Genomic DNA, 16,829 nt, shown 5'->3' with positions numbered 1-16,829 from the left:
AGATCAAAGGTTCCTCCCAAAAGCTGAGAAATGGGCATAAATTGGTTGCAACCTTGCTTATGACGGTTAGGTTTATTATTTGGCACAGGGAGCTGGTCCTAGATCAGCATAAAAAGTTCTGTTCATTCCCGGAGCTATAAATTGCTCCGGCTTTGAGGCGCTTCCAGTCGCATGTTCTTCAAAAGCTCATCAAGAGTTCTGGAAAACAGATTTTCCTCGGGTGACTGTCACAGACCCTGACGTGGTCGACTGAGCTACTACCTCATGGATTGCAAACATCAATTTTCAAAAAGATATTGGAAATGAGAAAATGTTCGGTCACGTGGCCATATTCAATATTTCTAGTATATGGAGCGTAAAGTTGTTGGGAGAATGGTGATGGGTCCTTACACACGTCATTAAATTGCAGTCATTTTCTGGGGTTGCTGCAACTGCTTTATTTCCTCTGCAGAAGCGAGTGTCTGCTCCTCAGTATCGCTGCCATCCCTGGAGCCCCAACTGCACGCTGCATCGCTCCACCACCAAGAAATTCATGAGTGGTGTAAACGCTGAAGGCCGAAATGAAGGCAAGACTCCCATTTTATTACGCACCGATTCTCTGACTGAGCTGCTTTATATCAAACTGGCATTTGGAGAAATATTACTATACTGCTGCAGGCTGATCATGCTGCACAGAATGTTGAAGCCATTAAGAACTAAAATAAGAACCTGGAATCCAATCTTCTATCAGGAACAAGGAGTTCATTCCTCATGTCTCACTGCTGATTTAGCTGAAGAGTTGAGTTAGCTTCTGATTTTCAGGAATCAGAAATCACTGTCTGTTCCCCAGACTTTCATTTGGGATTTGCTGCCTGCTTCTCCAAATCCAATCTGCAGTTTCTTACCAAGGGCAGTCAAACAACTGAGGCACCCTCTATAATGCACTGTATGTTGCTGCAATCTGCATTATGAAATTATGGGACGTGTGCTAGGTTTATTCCTCACTGTACATCAATCCATTATGAACATCTGGAAAATATTAGGTCGTCAAAAGCAGATCTGTAAGTCCTTAAAGGTCCCATATTATTATTTTTTTTAATGCTTTGGTTGGTCTTATTGGTCCTCTAATACTGTATCTGAAATCTCTTTCCAAAATTCAGCCGTGGTGCAGAATTATAGCCACTGAGATTTCCTCAGGACCCGCCGAGGAGAGGCGAGGAGGAGAGTGGCCTATAGAAGTGCAATGGCATTCGCACCATTCAGCAAACACAATGTTTGATGCAACCAGGAAGTCCTGTTATAGGACTTAATACAGAAAAGAATAAAATTAGCCCACTGTTTGAGAAATGGGAGGTAACCTTTCCCCTTATGACGATATAAGGGGACAAATTCCAGATTCAACCGTCTGAGCTGCTGCTCTCTGAATGGTGAATCAGAATAACCAAAGCACTCTTTACACATATTGCCATTTCCAGTCACTGCAGGACCATAGACAGGCTAGGAGAACTCGTATTAATGTTAAATAATCTCACAAAGTGAAATTTTCATAACAGGGGGGCTGTGAGGTAGCACCTCTATGAAACAGACTTTTCCAGCACATACCACATGGAAGCTAATAATGTATGAGAAGAAACACTAAAATTTAGAAAATAACAGAGATAACAAATATTGACCATGTCAGTTGCGGGTGTTTCCACCATTTGCCACAATGACAGCTTGGCGGCGACGTCTCATGCTGCTCACTAGCCTCATGATGTTGTTCCGAGGCAATGCGTTCCACTCTTCCACTAGTGCTACACGCAGTTCTGCCAGGTCATGTGGGGGTGGGGTGCGATCATTTAGTCTCTGCTTCAACTGGTCCCCTAAGTGATCTATGGGATTCAGGTCAGGGGACATTGATGGCTTCATACCATATGAGGCACTCCTCATGTGGTATGACAATTTTGCCACGATGTGGTGGAGCATTTGGGGTTCTATGATGTCTCTGAGGTAATGAACATAGGTCATGTACAATAACCAAATCTGTTTTGCCGTGACTGGTGATGCCTGTCCAGACTGTTGTACCTCCTCCACAAAAGTAAACCTTGGGGACCATGTTGACCTCAGTGTATCGCTCACCTCACCTTCTCCGGCAAAGCTAGACCACTGCTGCATTGTCCAGGTCACATGGTCTTGTGCCCACTGCAAACATTCACGGTGGTGTCTTGGTGTCAGTGGACTCGCCTGCAATGGTCTTCTGGCATTCAAGCCAAAGCGGTGGAGTCAGTTGCGAATGTTTTGTCTGCAAACCCTAGTACCCTCGCATCTCGTAAACGGGCCTGCAGCTGTGATGTCTGAGTGCATAGGTCCTTACGTACTGGTCATTATTGCGATCTGTCACTCGTGGGGCTCCACTCCTGGGTCTGTCATGAACTCCGCCAGTTGTTCTGTGTCTTGATGCAAGTCTTCTGATGACTCTTTGAGACACACCAAGTTCACAAGCACCGTATGTATGACATCCACTAAGTCTCTCACAATATCCCTAACTTATTGTGAGTAGCATATGTGTTCTGCCATGTTTCTGTCATGAAAGCAGCAGTAAGGGTTCCTTAGAAAACAAACAGTTGATCTAAACTGCTCTATGGTCCAGTTCCAATACTCACATGCCCATTGCTTTCTATCATTTCCTAGCGGTTTTTGGCAGTTTATGCTTCACTTGATCCTCTGTGGGATAAGATTAGAAGGACTAGTTCCCAGTGCTTTCCTTGAAATAAAGCAGATTTTGCTTCACAAGGAGAAGTGTGCAGTAGTGAGCTGCAGTGTGAGGCTCTTCCTTGGCCTGTGAAGAGGTTATTTATTGGATAGAGAGGGGTTAAACAGAGGAGTAGACAAAGATCACTGTGCCTACAACAGACCACAGGCTCTACGGCCAACACTAATGAGCTTAGGGCAAGAAGAGTCATCTGCAGTCACATACTTTTCTCTCGACATCATGGTCTCTCTCAATGTTCTGGGAGAACAGCTCTCCCGATGTAATAAATAAATGAATATAAAGCCCTTGCTTTGGGTTTGTGGTCTCTTACTGTAAAAAAAATGAAGGGCAGCAGCACAGATATAGGTGACAGATGTGTAGATCATCTCTGGTGAACTACATCCCCCCCATCGGAGCATGCTTACAGGAGACTTTTCAAAGCAGCTGCAGGCCTGAATATTAATGGAGAGTCTCTTTGCCATGGGTTCCAGAGGACCACTCCAGAAGGCTACTTAATGCAAATTATGATACTTCCCATCTCCAGTGGAACAAGAAATAATAGAAAAATCGGAGGGAAGGCAATTTCATTCTGTACAATTCTAGACCACTACATGTAAGGGCCTAATTTTTGAGATGCTATAATATATATAATACCACCCTCGGGATTTACAATAATGAACACACAGGGCACTATTTTCAAGCAATTATAACAGAAGAACAAAAATATATTTCCTTTATACATATTTATATTTATGTCATATTTATATTGATTTTAATAAAAAGTCTGTCAGAGTGTGTCCAGAATCAACTATTTATTATAGGTTGTTTAATGCAAATTTCTTCGTATACATTTCTGGGCAGCACAGTGCATTAAAACCACCTGAAGCACAGCACTGCAGAAGAGGATAAAATGCTTGCAGGGAAGCTCAGCGTGAATGGAGCAGTGTATGAGCTAGGATGCTGAGCCCACAACTGCAACCTGCAACTGCAAATAAAACTTTTTCAATCACTTTATTATTTTAATGCAGGTATGCAGGATGGAATTAAGGTTTGGGGGTCCTGGCTTGTCCCGGCAAGAGGGGCTTCAGCACAAAAAAATCTACAGAGATTGGAGTTCAGTTGTATGCGGACTTGCAGGTGAAGTTGTCAGACAAACTGCTCACTCTGTGTTGTTTGCTGGTGATATAAGCCTTTTTTTGTAAAAAAAAAAACTATAATATAGTGTGAATTTGCTCCATGTAAAGTTAGTTCATTTGTATAATTAATGTAGCCTGTGGAAGTGAAAACCTGCTTAGTAGGCGTTCAGTACATGGACAGACTCAGAATTAACCAGCAGGGCAGACCAATGTCCAAGAGTGATTTGGTGTTAAAATCTGGGAAAAAATAACAGATCTTTTCATCTGGCAAACTGACTAGAAGTGCTGTGACAAAGAAAACGTGTTATTGGCCTAATGTAATGTTGGCCAGCTCCATCAGGAGTTGGCACTCAGGGGGCATGATGAGGTAGTGAATCAGTAAATAGGAGGAATTACTGGGAATTTACAGAAACATGAGTTAAATATGACAATTCTCCAAAAAGACCTGATCTTTTGCAGCTACTGTTTCTGATAATAACCAAGGTGAAATTCAGACTACTCAGTCTGCGTTTGAGGTTTTAAACGAGAACATGAAGGGCTACAGTTTTAGAGAACTAAAAGCCAAAGTTGGAGTAATAGCCCCTAGTGCAATGTTTGTGCATTGCTATGAACACAGACTGAGCCTGGTGTTAAATACTTGCCTGAATCAAGAATATTTTTTGGATCTCTCTCTTGTTTTGTTTTTGTTTTATATTAAATCAATGGAATTTGACATCATTCATTGTAAGCAGTGTGGAAAACTATGATGGCCTCCTGTAGACTTATGAGAGCATGGATAATGACACATTAAATGCTGCCAAAGGCTTTATATTAACACTGGAGGATTTTCAGTTTGTGTTCATGTTGTACACATTTGAACAAGTCTTCTCTGAGACAAATGTTTTCTTTTATATTGTCTAGCAAAGGGCTATGGATGTTCTTTACTGTAAAAATTTGCTCAATTTGCTTATTTCAGGGAGAAGAGGTCAGAAAAGAGTTAAAAAGAAGTTTATGCAAAAGCAGACCCTCTAGGTGAACCTATGAGAAAAATGCCGCATGTCACAATTGAAGGACCCTATAGGACAGGACCATGGCCATCCCTGACAATCTAAAATTTGTAAAGCTAGAGCTGGTCAATTAGTCCTAGAACTAGTTAATCCAGGGGAATTTGATTAAACAAGACAAGTGCATTTGAAAGTGTCCTGAAAAGTTATGGCCATTCCATTGACTCAGGGAGCTGGAGATCTGCCTTCAAGTATCATATTCCGATCTTGACTTTCAGACCCTGACTATCTGTCAAGGATGCAGTCCTGTAATTGGAAGGTTCCTGTTTCGAATCCTGAATCCCATGGCTGCCCACTGCTCACCAAGGGTGATGGTTAAAACATTTTGTTGTGTCACCATGTTCTGTGCTGCATTGACTCACAATGACAATCACTTCACTTCCCCCTTTCAGGGGAGCAGGGGTGAGCTGTGTGATTTGGATGGTGGAATGTAAGTGGCAAACAAAGAATGTGGGTGTGAATGTGACATTAGCGAACACACCCAATGTTCTAGGACTTACAAAGCACCACAAAAAATAGTTCAAACAAAAATATATTGCAAAGGTGTCACACATACAGATACAGACACACACACGCATACACACAGCAGGAAATACAACATTCATTCTTCAGGCTAGCGCAATAAAAATAATTGAGGACATAACAGGGCTGAAATTATCCTTGGGTTCAGCACTTACAGGTGTGGTGTTAATGGAACTGCTACAGATAAACACACACAGCAAATTTTCAATATATATGGGTCAGGCACACACTACCCACACCCACGGGGGCATTAAAATACCTTCCATTATGATGCCATTTAAAAGCAAATACTGCTGATTAAAAGATAAAAACAAAGAGGTGGCACCTTTTATATTACAACCGCTCTCCATTACAGCAGGAGCATTTAATGGTGATTCTCGGCCTACGCTACCGCGCTCAAAAACACTGAACACATACAGCATGAAGCTGTCACGTTTGGTCATTATTATTACTCTCTTCATGCTTTAATATACACACTTTTATTCCTGCAGAGATGGCGGTCTCTCCGGGGTTTCATTTAAATGCTCTGTAACTCAATGGATATGAATATACTTTTGTGCCTGGCTATCTCTGGAGGGAATTCCAGCTGTACAGCTGGAAATTCAAGCAGGCCCATGAGTCCCTACAGGGAGTCAATAAAGCATTAAGAACTACGGCGGAAAGATAAGAAATATTTTAAAGCAGGGTTAAAAAAATGAATCTTTTTGTGATAAGCAGTGTCTACTAAGGGGAGGCCTTTTTATGTGAAGTTAAGAGAGCTGTGGTCCCAGGACTAAAATCTGAGCCCCGCGGGAAAGGGAATTAAAAGCAGCCTGTAAAATCTTAAACAGGATTTAGAGAAGATGTAGTACAGTAAAAGAACAGAGATAAAAATATCTTTCTGTTCTGCTCTCTCTTCCTGACTCTTTCTTGCGGCATGAGAACTGTTCTCAGAACTGAAGATTACTTGGTGAATCACAAGCTGCGAGAAATTTTAAATCAATATCCAGAACATATCAGATAAACAACAACTCAAGCTGTGTAAACAGGACAACAGGGTATATTGGAACTCATGTTGCCTACACTGTACATACATTAAAATATTTTAAATTCAATATATCCGTTGGGACAGATGAAATGGCCAAGTACCTTAGAAATCTGTGCTCTCTATTTTATATGTTTTTTTGCAGTTGATAAATTCAGCGATGTGAATCCTACTGATCCATAAGAAATATGCTATACCATCACCCTTGGTGAGCAGTGGGCAGCCATGACAGGCACCCGGGGAACAGTGTGTGGGGACGACAAACTGGAATTAAGGATAAAAGGATGATGCTCCTGCTCTTTCTTTGACTGTTTAAACAGAGACTTGACATAGTGCGCTCTCAGAGGTTCACGTTCATCTCGTGGTCAGAGTGGATCACGTTCATCTCGTAGTCATTGCATTCTTAGGCTAGGGAGAAATTCCAACACACACCTGACCAGTGATGCATTTACTCTTCACCCTCCAACAAGGCCAAAGAACCATGACCAACTATCACGTTTAGTTCCGCACGATTGCTGGAGCAGCAGTGCCTTGACCACTGCATTCTACTAAGCAGTAAAAGAATCAATTAAGGACAAAATGGTGAACAGTGAACGGGGTCAGAGACTACAGGACATCGTTACCGTGGCCATTGAAATTAATCCTTTGTGAACAAGAACAATGTTGTGCACAACACGGGCATTGACCAGCCTCGAGTGAGTAACCCATGCAGCTGGGACAGTCCTTCCCAGGTCTAAAGAACGCCACCGATGGCTGACTGGGGGCTTTTGTCTCTAGTGGGCCATGGACATTTCTATGTCTTGTAAATATAAAAAATGACATATGTCACAGCACGAAATTGGTACAAAACTGCATTAGTTACAAGGTTGGTTGCTTTGGTTTTTACACAAATAGCAGGTCAGTATGCGATGTGATGAGTTCCCACCGAGAGCTTGCAGTCACCCGCAACACAAATTCAGCTCACATACACAGTTATCACATTTAGTACGTTTTACACAATACACACAGAGGCAGAGGTGGCCTAGGGCTTAAGGAAGCGGCCCCATAATCACAAGGTTGCCAGTTCAAATCCCGATCCGCAAAGGTGCCACCTAGCAAAGCACAGTCTCCACACACTGCTCCTGTCATGGCTGCCCACTGTTCACAAAGGGTGATGGTTAAAAGCAGAGGACACATTTAGTTGTGTCACCGTGTGCTGCGCTGCAGTGTTTCACAATGACAATCACTTCACTTTCACACTGTAGGAGCCTAAATGCAGCTTTTTTAAACCTCTCCTGACAAGATAGCTCTGGAATGTTTATTTTTTATTTTCTTTTTATATATGGAGTTCTAGTGTTAACCTTTTATGTTATGTAAAGGCACGTCAAGATTCTGAGCAAACCGTTAAAATTTACAAAGCTGTTTCTGAGAGAGTTCCGGGAGCAATGATTTCTAAACTGTGGCCCACCGCCTGGTACACAACGCATTTGGTGAAAAATACCAGCGCTAAATTTAAAGAAGGACAAGTTTAAAGTGTAATGCCTGCCAGTACGGAAGTCAGTGAAGGAGAAGATTGGAGCTACAGATGGAAGTCACTCTGGATAACGGCGTCTAATAAATGCTGTAATTGTAAAGAAGAGGTAATTGTAAAGAAGTTGTTTTTTATATCAATAGCCTTGAATCTTTTGGTTCAGTCAAAAACTCACTTATAGTGACACTTTCCTCCATTGTATTGTCCATTTTTACTTCCTGTCCTCCATTAGAAATCGTCCGTCATCATAACCATGTGACTGAAATCAAGTAATTAACTTTTTGACAAGGTCACTGTTCTCAGGGTTTTGCATTGACTACCAGAAATTCAGTACCACTACAACTCATACAAAATGCAGCATCACGACTGATCTTCAACCTTCCCAAATTCTCCCACACCACCCCTCTGTTACGTTCCCTCCACTGACTTCCAGTAGCTGACCCCCCCACATCAGGTTCAAAATACTGATGCTGGCCTACAAAGCCAAACATGGAGTAGCACCATCCTACCTCACAGCCCTTATTACACCTCGCACTGCACCTCGTATACTCCGAGCCTCCAGTATTGCTCGCCTGGTCCCTCCATCTCTGAAGGTAAAAGGAAGACATTCATCTAGACTCTTCTCTGTCTTGGCCCCTCGGTGGTGGAATGAACTTCCCCTCGAGGTCAGAACAGCTCAGTCACTGAGCACCTTCAAACGACAGCTCAAGACCTTCCTCTTTAAAGAATATTTAGATTAACTTGTAACTTTCTTATTGTCTAACTTATGTATAGAATCTACAACAGAGTGAATAAAAAGATTATATTCATAGTTTAGGGTCCTAATGAACCGGAACTCATCACTTCATCGATGGTAACTTGAAAGCACGTTGTAAGTCGCTCTGGATAAGGGTGTCTGCCAAATGCCTTAAATGTAAATGTAAGTACCTTGTAACTTTTGAAAATCTAGCTACAGCGACTACCTTCATCAAGTGACAATCATCTGGTTCATATCCAGGAGGGCGATGAGTGGAAAATAGGGTTCATCACCCCTGCTGGCCATTAGGAGTCCATTAAATGTCTTTCAGCTGTGCTGACACCCCACTGGACCCCACCAGTTCATAGCAGGATTCTGGGGGCAATTAAGGCAACAACTACGGTCACCTCCAGAAATCATCCCCAGTCGACTCGGCCATCATACAGGACGTCCATGACTCCTGACCTGGCTCGGCCGTCCGGTTCCAGCACTAAGGGCGGAGGTTCTGTCAGAACTGTACCCACCAACCAGCACAGGTATTGGATCATGCAACCACCTGACCAGCAGTAGTTACCTGGCAACCATGAAAACACACTCTGTGCTTCTGGTGTTTAGCACCTTGCAAGATCTTCTGGTTATTACCTCTTCTGACTTTCGGCTATGACTTTGGATTACCCCAGACCCCTGGCTTCTCGTCTCGCTCTCCTAGACTACTGTGTTTGTTTTGTGTGCTGCTCTTCCCGATTCATTCCCTTTGAACCATATATCTGAAATTCTATGATCTGTGAGATGCAACATTTGTTGTTTTATTGATCAGTGGTGAATGCAATTACAGTAAACATACATTTCTTGACTACCCACCTTGGTCCAGGTCATATTTCTCCATGGTGCTGACAAAGTGGGGCCGGGCATAGAAGTTGTGTGGCCCAGGCTGCTGCAGGCCTCCCAGGCTAAAGAAGCTTCGCTCCGTGGCAGCGCAGCTGGAGAAGGCCCGGCGGCTGGGGATGCACGGGAAACGCACCCAGCTTTTCGTTTCTAGGTCGAAGGCTTCAAATGCCGTCACAGGCAGCTTACCCTGGCGGCCTCCTGTATGAGATAGAAGACAAGTGTGAAAGGTAAAGGTGAGAACAGTGGGAGAAGGAGATAAACATGCAGCCAGTCGACTCTCATTCATGCAAATCGACAGAGCTGATCATCGGTCTCAGTCACAATTCAGAGTTTAAATAGATGTACATAATAACACCATTCAGTTGTCACACCATTCAGATTAAGCCACATGCCAGAGTAAGTGCAGTCATTTTAGATATAAATGTCCTGAACTTCTAATCTTCTCTTTGGTAGCATAATGAAACAGATAAGGCGTGGGAGCACATCAAATCCCTGGAAGCTCTTGGACATGTGATAAAATTGTTGTGCATGGCTGCATTTAATACATATTTTATTTTATTATCATGGACTGTATGGGAATGTTCACTTGATTTCATATTAAATGTGTTGTCTGGACCACTATGTCCGTGAGCAAGACTAAGTTGCTCCATGGGGACTGTCCCTGTAACTACTGATTTTATGTCGCTTTGGATTAGGACACTTTGTACTAACCTGTCTTCTTCCTTGCCCTGATCAAACTGAGTGAGTAAGTGACTTCAAATGTGAACCAGCATGCCACAAACACAATATCTTGTATCAGCCTAAAGACTCCCGTGCCAGCGGGGCTGACCGTGGCCACCACCAATGCCCACTCTCCCCAACCCACCAGGAGCAAAGACCCCATTTTGCTATACGGCCTTGTGAGCATGCCTGGCAACCGCTGGCCTCCCATCCCAGCGCCTAGGCACCACCCTCTGGTTTCAGCAGAAAGGAAGGAAGCTTCGCCAGCCAGCTGCCAAAGGGTCTCTTTCCCTTTCCTGGCCCCGCCTCTGGAAGTGCCAACGGAGAGTCCAGGACCTGTGTTTCTGTCTGTCTTTGTATGTGTGTCATCTGGGTGTCTCCCCATCACTTCTTGTGTTCCAGCAGGTGGTGCACCTGTTAACCTTTGACCTGTTCTGTTTTGCCTTTATTGACTGTGCCTTCTGGATTAACCTGATTGTTCTTGTTTGTCCCTGTTGATATAAAAAAGAACACTTGCCAATCTCCGCCCACAAGTCCCCTATTCTGTCAGACCAACTCCACAGCTCCTGCTGACCCGTGTTAATGTCTCTGAGCCCATACCCTGCTCTGTCCTGAGCACCACTCCAGCACATTCCGCATCTATTGCATCTGTCTCTTCCCCCCAACAGCCAGACCTCTCCAGGGTACCCAGGGTACCACAACCTGGCAGATGTATTTGATAAAGACAAGGCATCCGCTCTGCTCCAGCTTTACCCCTATGACCTTGCCACATACCTCCTGCCAGGAGCCCTGCCCCACAGGGGCTGCTTCTACTCCCTGTCCTGCCCAGAACATGAAGGTGTACATACAAGCATCCCTGGCCAGCGCAATTATCCGGCCCTCCACAGCCCCTGCAGTGGTCCCATTCTTCTCTGTACAGAAGAAGAACAGGTGCCTCGGCCACTGTATTGACTACTGGAAACCAAACACAGTCATATGTAAGAACTGCTACCCTGTGCCACTAATGAACTCTACCTTGAAGCTGCTAACCGGGGCCACACTCTTCACCAAACTCAACCTCAGAAATGCCAACCACCTGGTCCGAGTCTGCAAGGGGGACACTGGCAGGAACACCGGTTTTATCACCCCCAACAGGCACTGTGAATACCTTGTCATGCCATTCGGCCTCTCAAATTGCCCTGCAGCATTCCAGGCACTGGTCCAAGACTCCTGGCTCAGGGACTACCCCATGGACCCCATGAAGGTGAACGCAATGATGGATCGGTCCGACCACACATGCATCAAGCAACTACAGAGACACTCCTGGTTCAGGATTGGCTCTGCACTGCTGAGGGGGAAGCTGACATTACTCCAGTGGAACCCCAGTGGCCTCTTCTACTCTGGACTGATTGATATCCCCGGTACCGACCCAAACTCTGCCGACCGCACACTACGGCCCTTGACCATGGCACAGTGTCTCACTGACCTTTCGCGGTAGGCTGCAACCGATGTCATAACAGAGACAGCCATCTTCCCCCTGCCCATGCCAAGTCAAGCGTCCTCGCTCAGCTTGCCTGAGCACTCCCTCAAATCCTCAACCATGTCTGCATGTGTGTAGCCACAGCCAGTTCTGGTTTCCTCCTGCTATCCAAATGCATTCAGTGAATTTGTCATGGACTGACATTGCGGGGTGCTCCGGATCCGCGTCTGGACATTACTGTGAACTGTGCTTCCCAAATTCCTGAGGTTTTCACCCACTGTTATCTGTGTAAATCTGATTTGTTTGTATCGTGTCTTCATTGGTCATTGAGTGAGTGTCCTGTCCCATGTACCCATGCATGCTTTGTTTCCATGTTTGTAATAAATCCCCCTTTAAGTGTAAAGTCAAGCGATTGTGTCCTCCATGTCCACGCCGGCACCTGCAACCATGACAGAATGACCCGATCACTTCAGGACGCAGCTGACTTCCTCCACCTCCACCTTCTCATCCAGATCCCAGCTAAACACCCCAGCTCACACCTCAGGTCCACGGCATGTTTTTTTGTTTCCCAAGGCGTGACAGACCGTGGGGTCGAGGAGCCCTGTCATGCCGTCCATGCTTCCCCTGTCCTGTGGCGGGGAGCCTATGAAGATAACCGGTCAGGCGCTCCCGGCAATAAGGCCGACGAGAGTGATGACAATGGTCCAGTAAGGGTTCAGAACCATGACAGGAGCGCTGATCATCTGCAGACCAGAGAAGTGGTGCCCAGTCCCCCACTAACAAGTCATTCTTGGGCCTGGGACCACATCAGCTGAGCTCGAGATACCCTAGAGGCAAATCATTCATACGGGGAGTTGTGCCTTGACAAGGAGGTACTGTCATGGACTGACATTGTGGGGTGCTCTGGATCTGCATCCAGACCGGAGACTGTGGACTGTGTGTTTTCACCTGTTGCGAGGTGTTTTCTGCATGCATGTACATGATCTGAATTGTTTATTTGCACAAATCAGCAATAAGATTATAGTTCCAGATTGTTCGGTCGGTGTGGGCGGATGTTTGTGTGGGTAGGAAGGCATTCGATAAATCATTACTTATGCCAACTTCTGTTAGCCTTGGCCATGCTCCTGTGTGTGTGTGTGTGTGTGTGTGTGTGTGAGTACGTTTGTGCTGGAGATATGACAGATACACCGCTCGACAGATGGAAAGTGTGTTTTTTCGTCTGCTGTGTCCTCTAGCCACCATATTGATAACTATTTGTAGAAACTGCTTGACTAGCAATCACCTTAAAATTGTTGCATTACCATCTATTCTTGAACTATTATTATGGCACATTATCCAGCTGAAAGGCTCTGCAATTAGGGAATACAATTTCAGTGTCGATGCAGTACCCAACCTTTCCCAGAAGAACTTCACAGACAGATAAGTGTTTTATTTTTTTTAATATAATGTTTCATATAAACGACGTTTATGATACAAAGATGTTTTCCAAGGTTGGCAGATCTGGGAAGGTTGGAGGATTATTACTCTTGCTTCATAACTGAAACAATCTTGCTAAGCATTATTTTGATTAATCACATTTAGGAAAAGTTAAAACAATGTTCTTCAGATTAATTATTCAATATGGTAGATGGTGTATTAAAGATATATTTGAAAATAACTGAAAACATTAAGATTTCTGTATCATAACAACCACCCCTACTTACATGTGTATAATATAATGGTCCCTTAAAGCAGGATTTAGCACCACGGGCAGCTATAAAATTAAAATGAATTACATGGACTCTAGATTCTCTTCTGGGGGATCAAGTTTCATTATAAGGCCCCATGCAGGACCTGCAAGGGTTACTTGAATATAATTGTGATATTCCCCAGGGCACACATGCAAATAGCAGTTCCCAATGTTTTCATGTCTCTATTTATAAAGCCTTTAATGCAACAGGAACCTGCATCCATGACACCTGGCTTTGCCCAGCCATGATGCTGATAAGACTGAGTGTTACATAGTTCCATGCTGAGCTGCCCAAGACAACGGTGACAGGGACACTGTGTGTGTGTGTGTGTGTGTGTGTGTGTGTGTGTGTGTGTGTGTGTGTGTGTGTGTGTGGTGGCAGTGTGTGTATGTGTGTGAAATCATTTTTTTTGTGTCTGTGAACATGGTGACATATTCACTGGCACCTTTTCATTTAAGATGACATGCAGCCAGTTATTTTCATGCCGATTTTTCAGTCCACCCATACACACAAACATTTGTTTTTATACCTTTACACCGCAACATGTATATAATAAATGTTTAGCCATATGCAACAAGACATTTGTAATCTATGTCATCTAAATCAATATAATACATTTGTATTTGTATACTATTAATAAAACATCATTTTGTCTATCTCTTTATTAAGCAGTTTTCCAAGAAAGGAGAACCCAAATATTTTCAAGGAAATTTAAATATTGTTTTTAAATAGCATTAGGGGCATAAGGTTGTCGGTTTGAATCCCGAGCTGCCAAGGTGCCACTGAGTAAAGCACCGTCCCCACACACTGCTCCCCGGGCACCTGCCATGGCTGCCCACTGCTCACCAAGGGTGATGGTTAAAAGCACATATGCTGAAAGGTTTAATTATCCAGTGCATTTAACAAACAAATTATGAAATGTTTGTTGGCAATATCTGCATTTCTTCTCCATCAAGGCTAGCCCAATTTCAGACACCACAGGTTTCAGCTGTTATGTATGCGAAATCAGGGTAACGGTTTTCATGAAATATTTCTCATAATTAAGGCATAAGGCAATCTGAAAAAATCCTTTATGTGTAAAATTTATGATATATTTTTTTAGAAGACAATATCTTGACCTAAATGAAACAAAACTCAAATGTAATTTGGGTTTGACTGACTTAATCACTATAACTAAAAAAATATTAGAACAAATTAATTGGCATTATTGGAACAGACATTAGGATTTGGAAACGCATTTGCCATTATGGACCATTTTGTGTAGCGAAGGGGTGTGAATACTTATGTCCAAGGAGACGTTTCAAGTGGCATTTAGTGTCTTCGGCTAACTGTGCTTACACCAGTCCTTCAGCCAGTAAAGTATAGTGGGGGGGGGAATTAGAGGCGATGCGATTGCAGCAGCTTTTTCACCGGAGAAGCAGATGCTCTAAATCTTCAATCGCCTCCTGAAAGTCACTCGGTGTGGGAGGATGTTTGTGTGGGTAGGAAGGCATTCGATAAATCTGTATCTGTGAACATCTGTGGCCTCAAAATCATTACTTATGCCAACTTCTGTTAGCCTTGGCCATGCTGCTGTGTGTGTGTGTGTGTGTGTGTGTGTGCTGGAGATATGACAGATACACCGCTCGACAGATGGAAAGTGTGTTTCTTCGTCTGCTGTGTCCTCTAGTCACCACATTGATAACTGTATTTGTAGAAACTGCTCAGTATGTATGTGTGGGTTTGTTGTGTGTGAACTGAGCACATTACGGCTGTGTTTGGGTGAATGCCTAATGAACCTCGAGGCTGACAGCTGACGTGCCACCAGAGAGACAGCATTGAGAGGAGGAGAAATGTCCTCTATAAACACACACACACACATGCACACATGCACATTCACACTCCTGAATGTCTTTTCCCCGTTTCTGTACATTCTCTGCACCCGAGCAGCAGCCAGCTCTGGCACCATTTAGCATCCATCATGGAGAGACAAAAGCAAGAAAAAGAGAGAGAGAGCGAGAGAGAGACAAAACAAGAAAAAAATCTGCATGAGGAGACATGAGCTGATTTGGTGTTACTGGAAACATACTGCTAGACGTGTTGTTGGAAATGCGGGGAAAGACGGGGAGATTTTAACACATACTTCACACAGCTCACATTCTGAGGCTGAGAACGAGCGGGGCTGGCATTGCTTGTGTGCACTTTAATGACATTTGAAATGCATTGTGTGTCGCTGGAATCCATGCCCTTTTTTTTTGTGACATGTCATTTTCTGTGACATGTAATCATGTGCGGTGTCAACATTCTTGTGTGTCCAGTGGCCAGGTAATGTAGCATTCAGCAAGTGACGGAACACACGCTCCGAAAATACCAGCAATTATTCAGTGTTTGAATACGTGGTTATTTTACAGCACACCAGTACATCTCCAGTGATCTAGTGGAATTTTATGGTTAATAAAACAATGTAGATTAGTAATTGGCTGGACATGGCGAGGAAGGAGGACGCATACGACCGACGTCACGAGACAGGGGTTTCGAGACATAATAAACAGGACAGGGGAAACATCACCAGACAATGACCCGACAGCGAACAGACACGAACAGGATAGTTTTATACATGTAGATACAGGTGATAACAATCAGGAAACATAATCACGAAAACTCCGGTCCGAACTCCGTAACCCCTGCCGGAAGTGAAGTGATTGTCACTTGTGATACACAGCAGCACAGCACACGGTACACACAGTGAAATTAGTCCTCTGCATTTAACCCATCACCCTGAGTGAGCAGTGGGCAGCCATGACAGGCGCCCGGGGAGCAGTGTGTGGGGACGGTGCTTTGCTCACCTTGGCGGATCGGGATTCGAACCAGCAACCTTCTGATTACGGGGCCGCTTCCTTAAAAAAAATTTACTTTTCCTTTTACAAAATGATATAGTGGTAGGCGGTTGTCAACCAGGGTCAAAAGAACAAGCAAGGCAAGGCACACTGGACAAAAAGGCTAGCAGTACTGTGGAAAAACCAAATGTAACAGGTGTTTATTTGCATATATGTTTATTGTGTATAATTACACAATAATACTGTCTATGCTTTGTTTTATTTAATTATTATTTTCCCCATAATTGCATGCTGCCTACATAAGCATGTGCTTCACTTCCTTCTCTGCCTTTAATTTTACATGTGGGAGCAGGTGAGAAGCATCTTTTATCATCTTGTCTTTTATTTTAATCTTTAATCTGTATATATTTCCTTTGTTACTGTGTTATATGTTTGTTTAATGTTGTTTGGAACATATTATTTTTTAGTGTATTGTATATAGTTTCTATATTTGATTGTGACAGTGTGTGTCCTTCCATTTTCCATGCGGGAGCAG

General features: G+C 43.7%; 1 protein-coding gene across 4 annotated transcripts in view; it reads right to left on the bottom strand.

Annotated features, from left to right (window-relative positions):
• Positions 1-16,829, bottom strand: part of klhdc8b (kelch domain containing 8B) — a 96,830-nt gene that overhangs the window by 16,718 nt on the left and 63,283 nt on the right. For all 4 annotated transcript variants that reach the window (XR_003751075.1, XR_003751076.1, XM_028994314.1 and 1 more), the window contains one exon: positions 9,543-9,767. Coding sequence is in view for 2 of the 4 variants with exons in the window: in XM_028994314.1 (XP_028850147.1) it covers positions 9,543-9,767 (225 nt within the window). In the remaining 2 variants the exon portion in view is untranslated. The remainder of the gene's footprint in view (positions 1-9,542; positions 9,768-16,829) is intronic.

This window comes from Denticeps clupeoides, chromosome 10, assembly GCF_900700375.1.
Source record: "Denticeps clupeoides chromosome 10, fDenClu1.1, whole genome shotgun sequence".
In the NCBI taxonomy this organism is placed as follows: Eukaryota; Metazoa; Chordata; class Actinopteri; order Clupeiformes; family Denticipitidae; genus Denticeps; species Denticeps clupeoides.
Note: the sequence above shows the minus strand (reverse complement) of the source record. Positions and strands in the feature narration are given on the sequence as shown.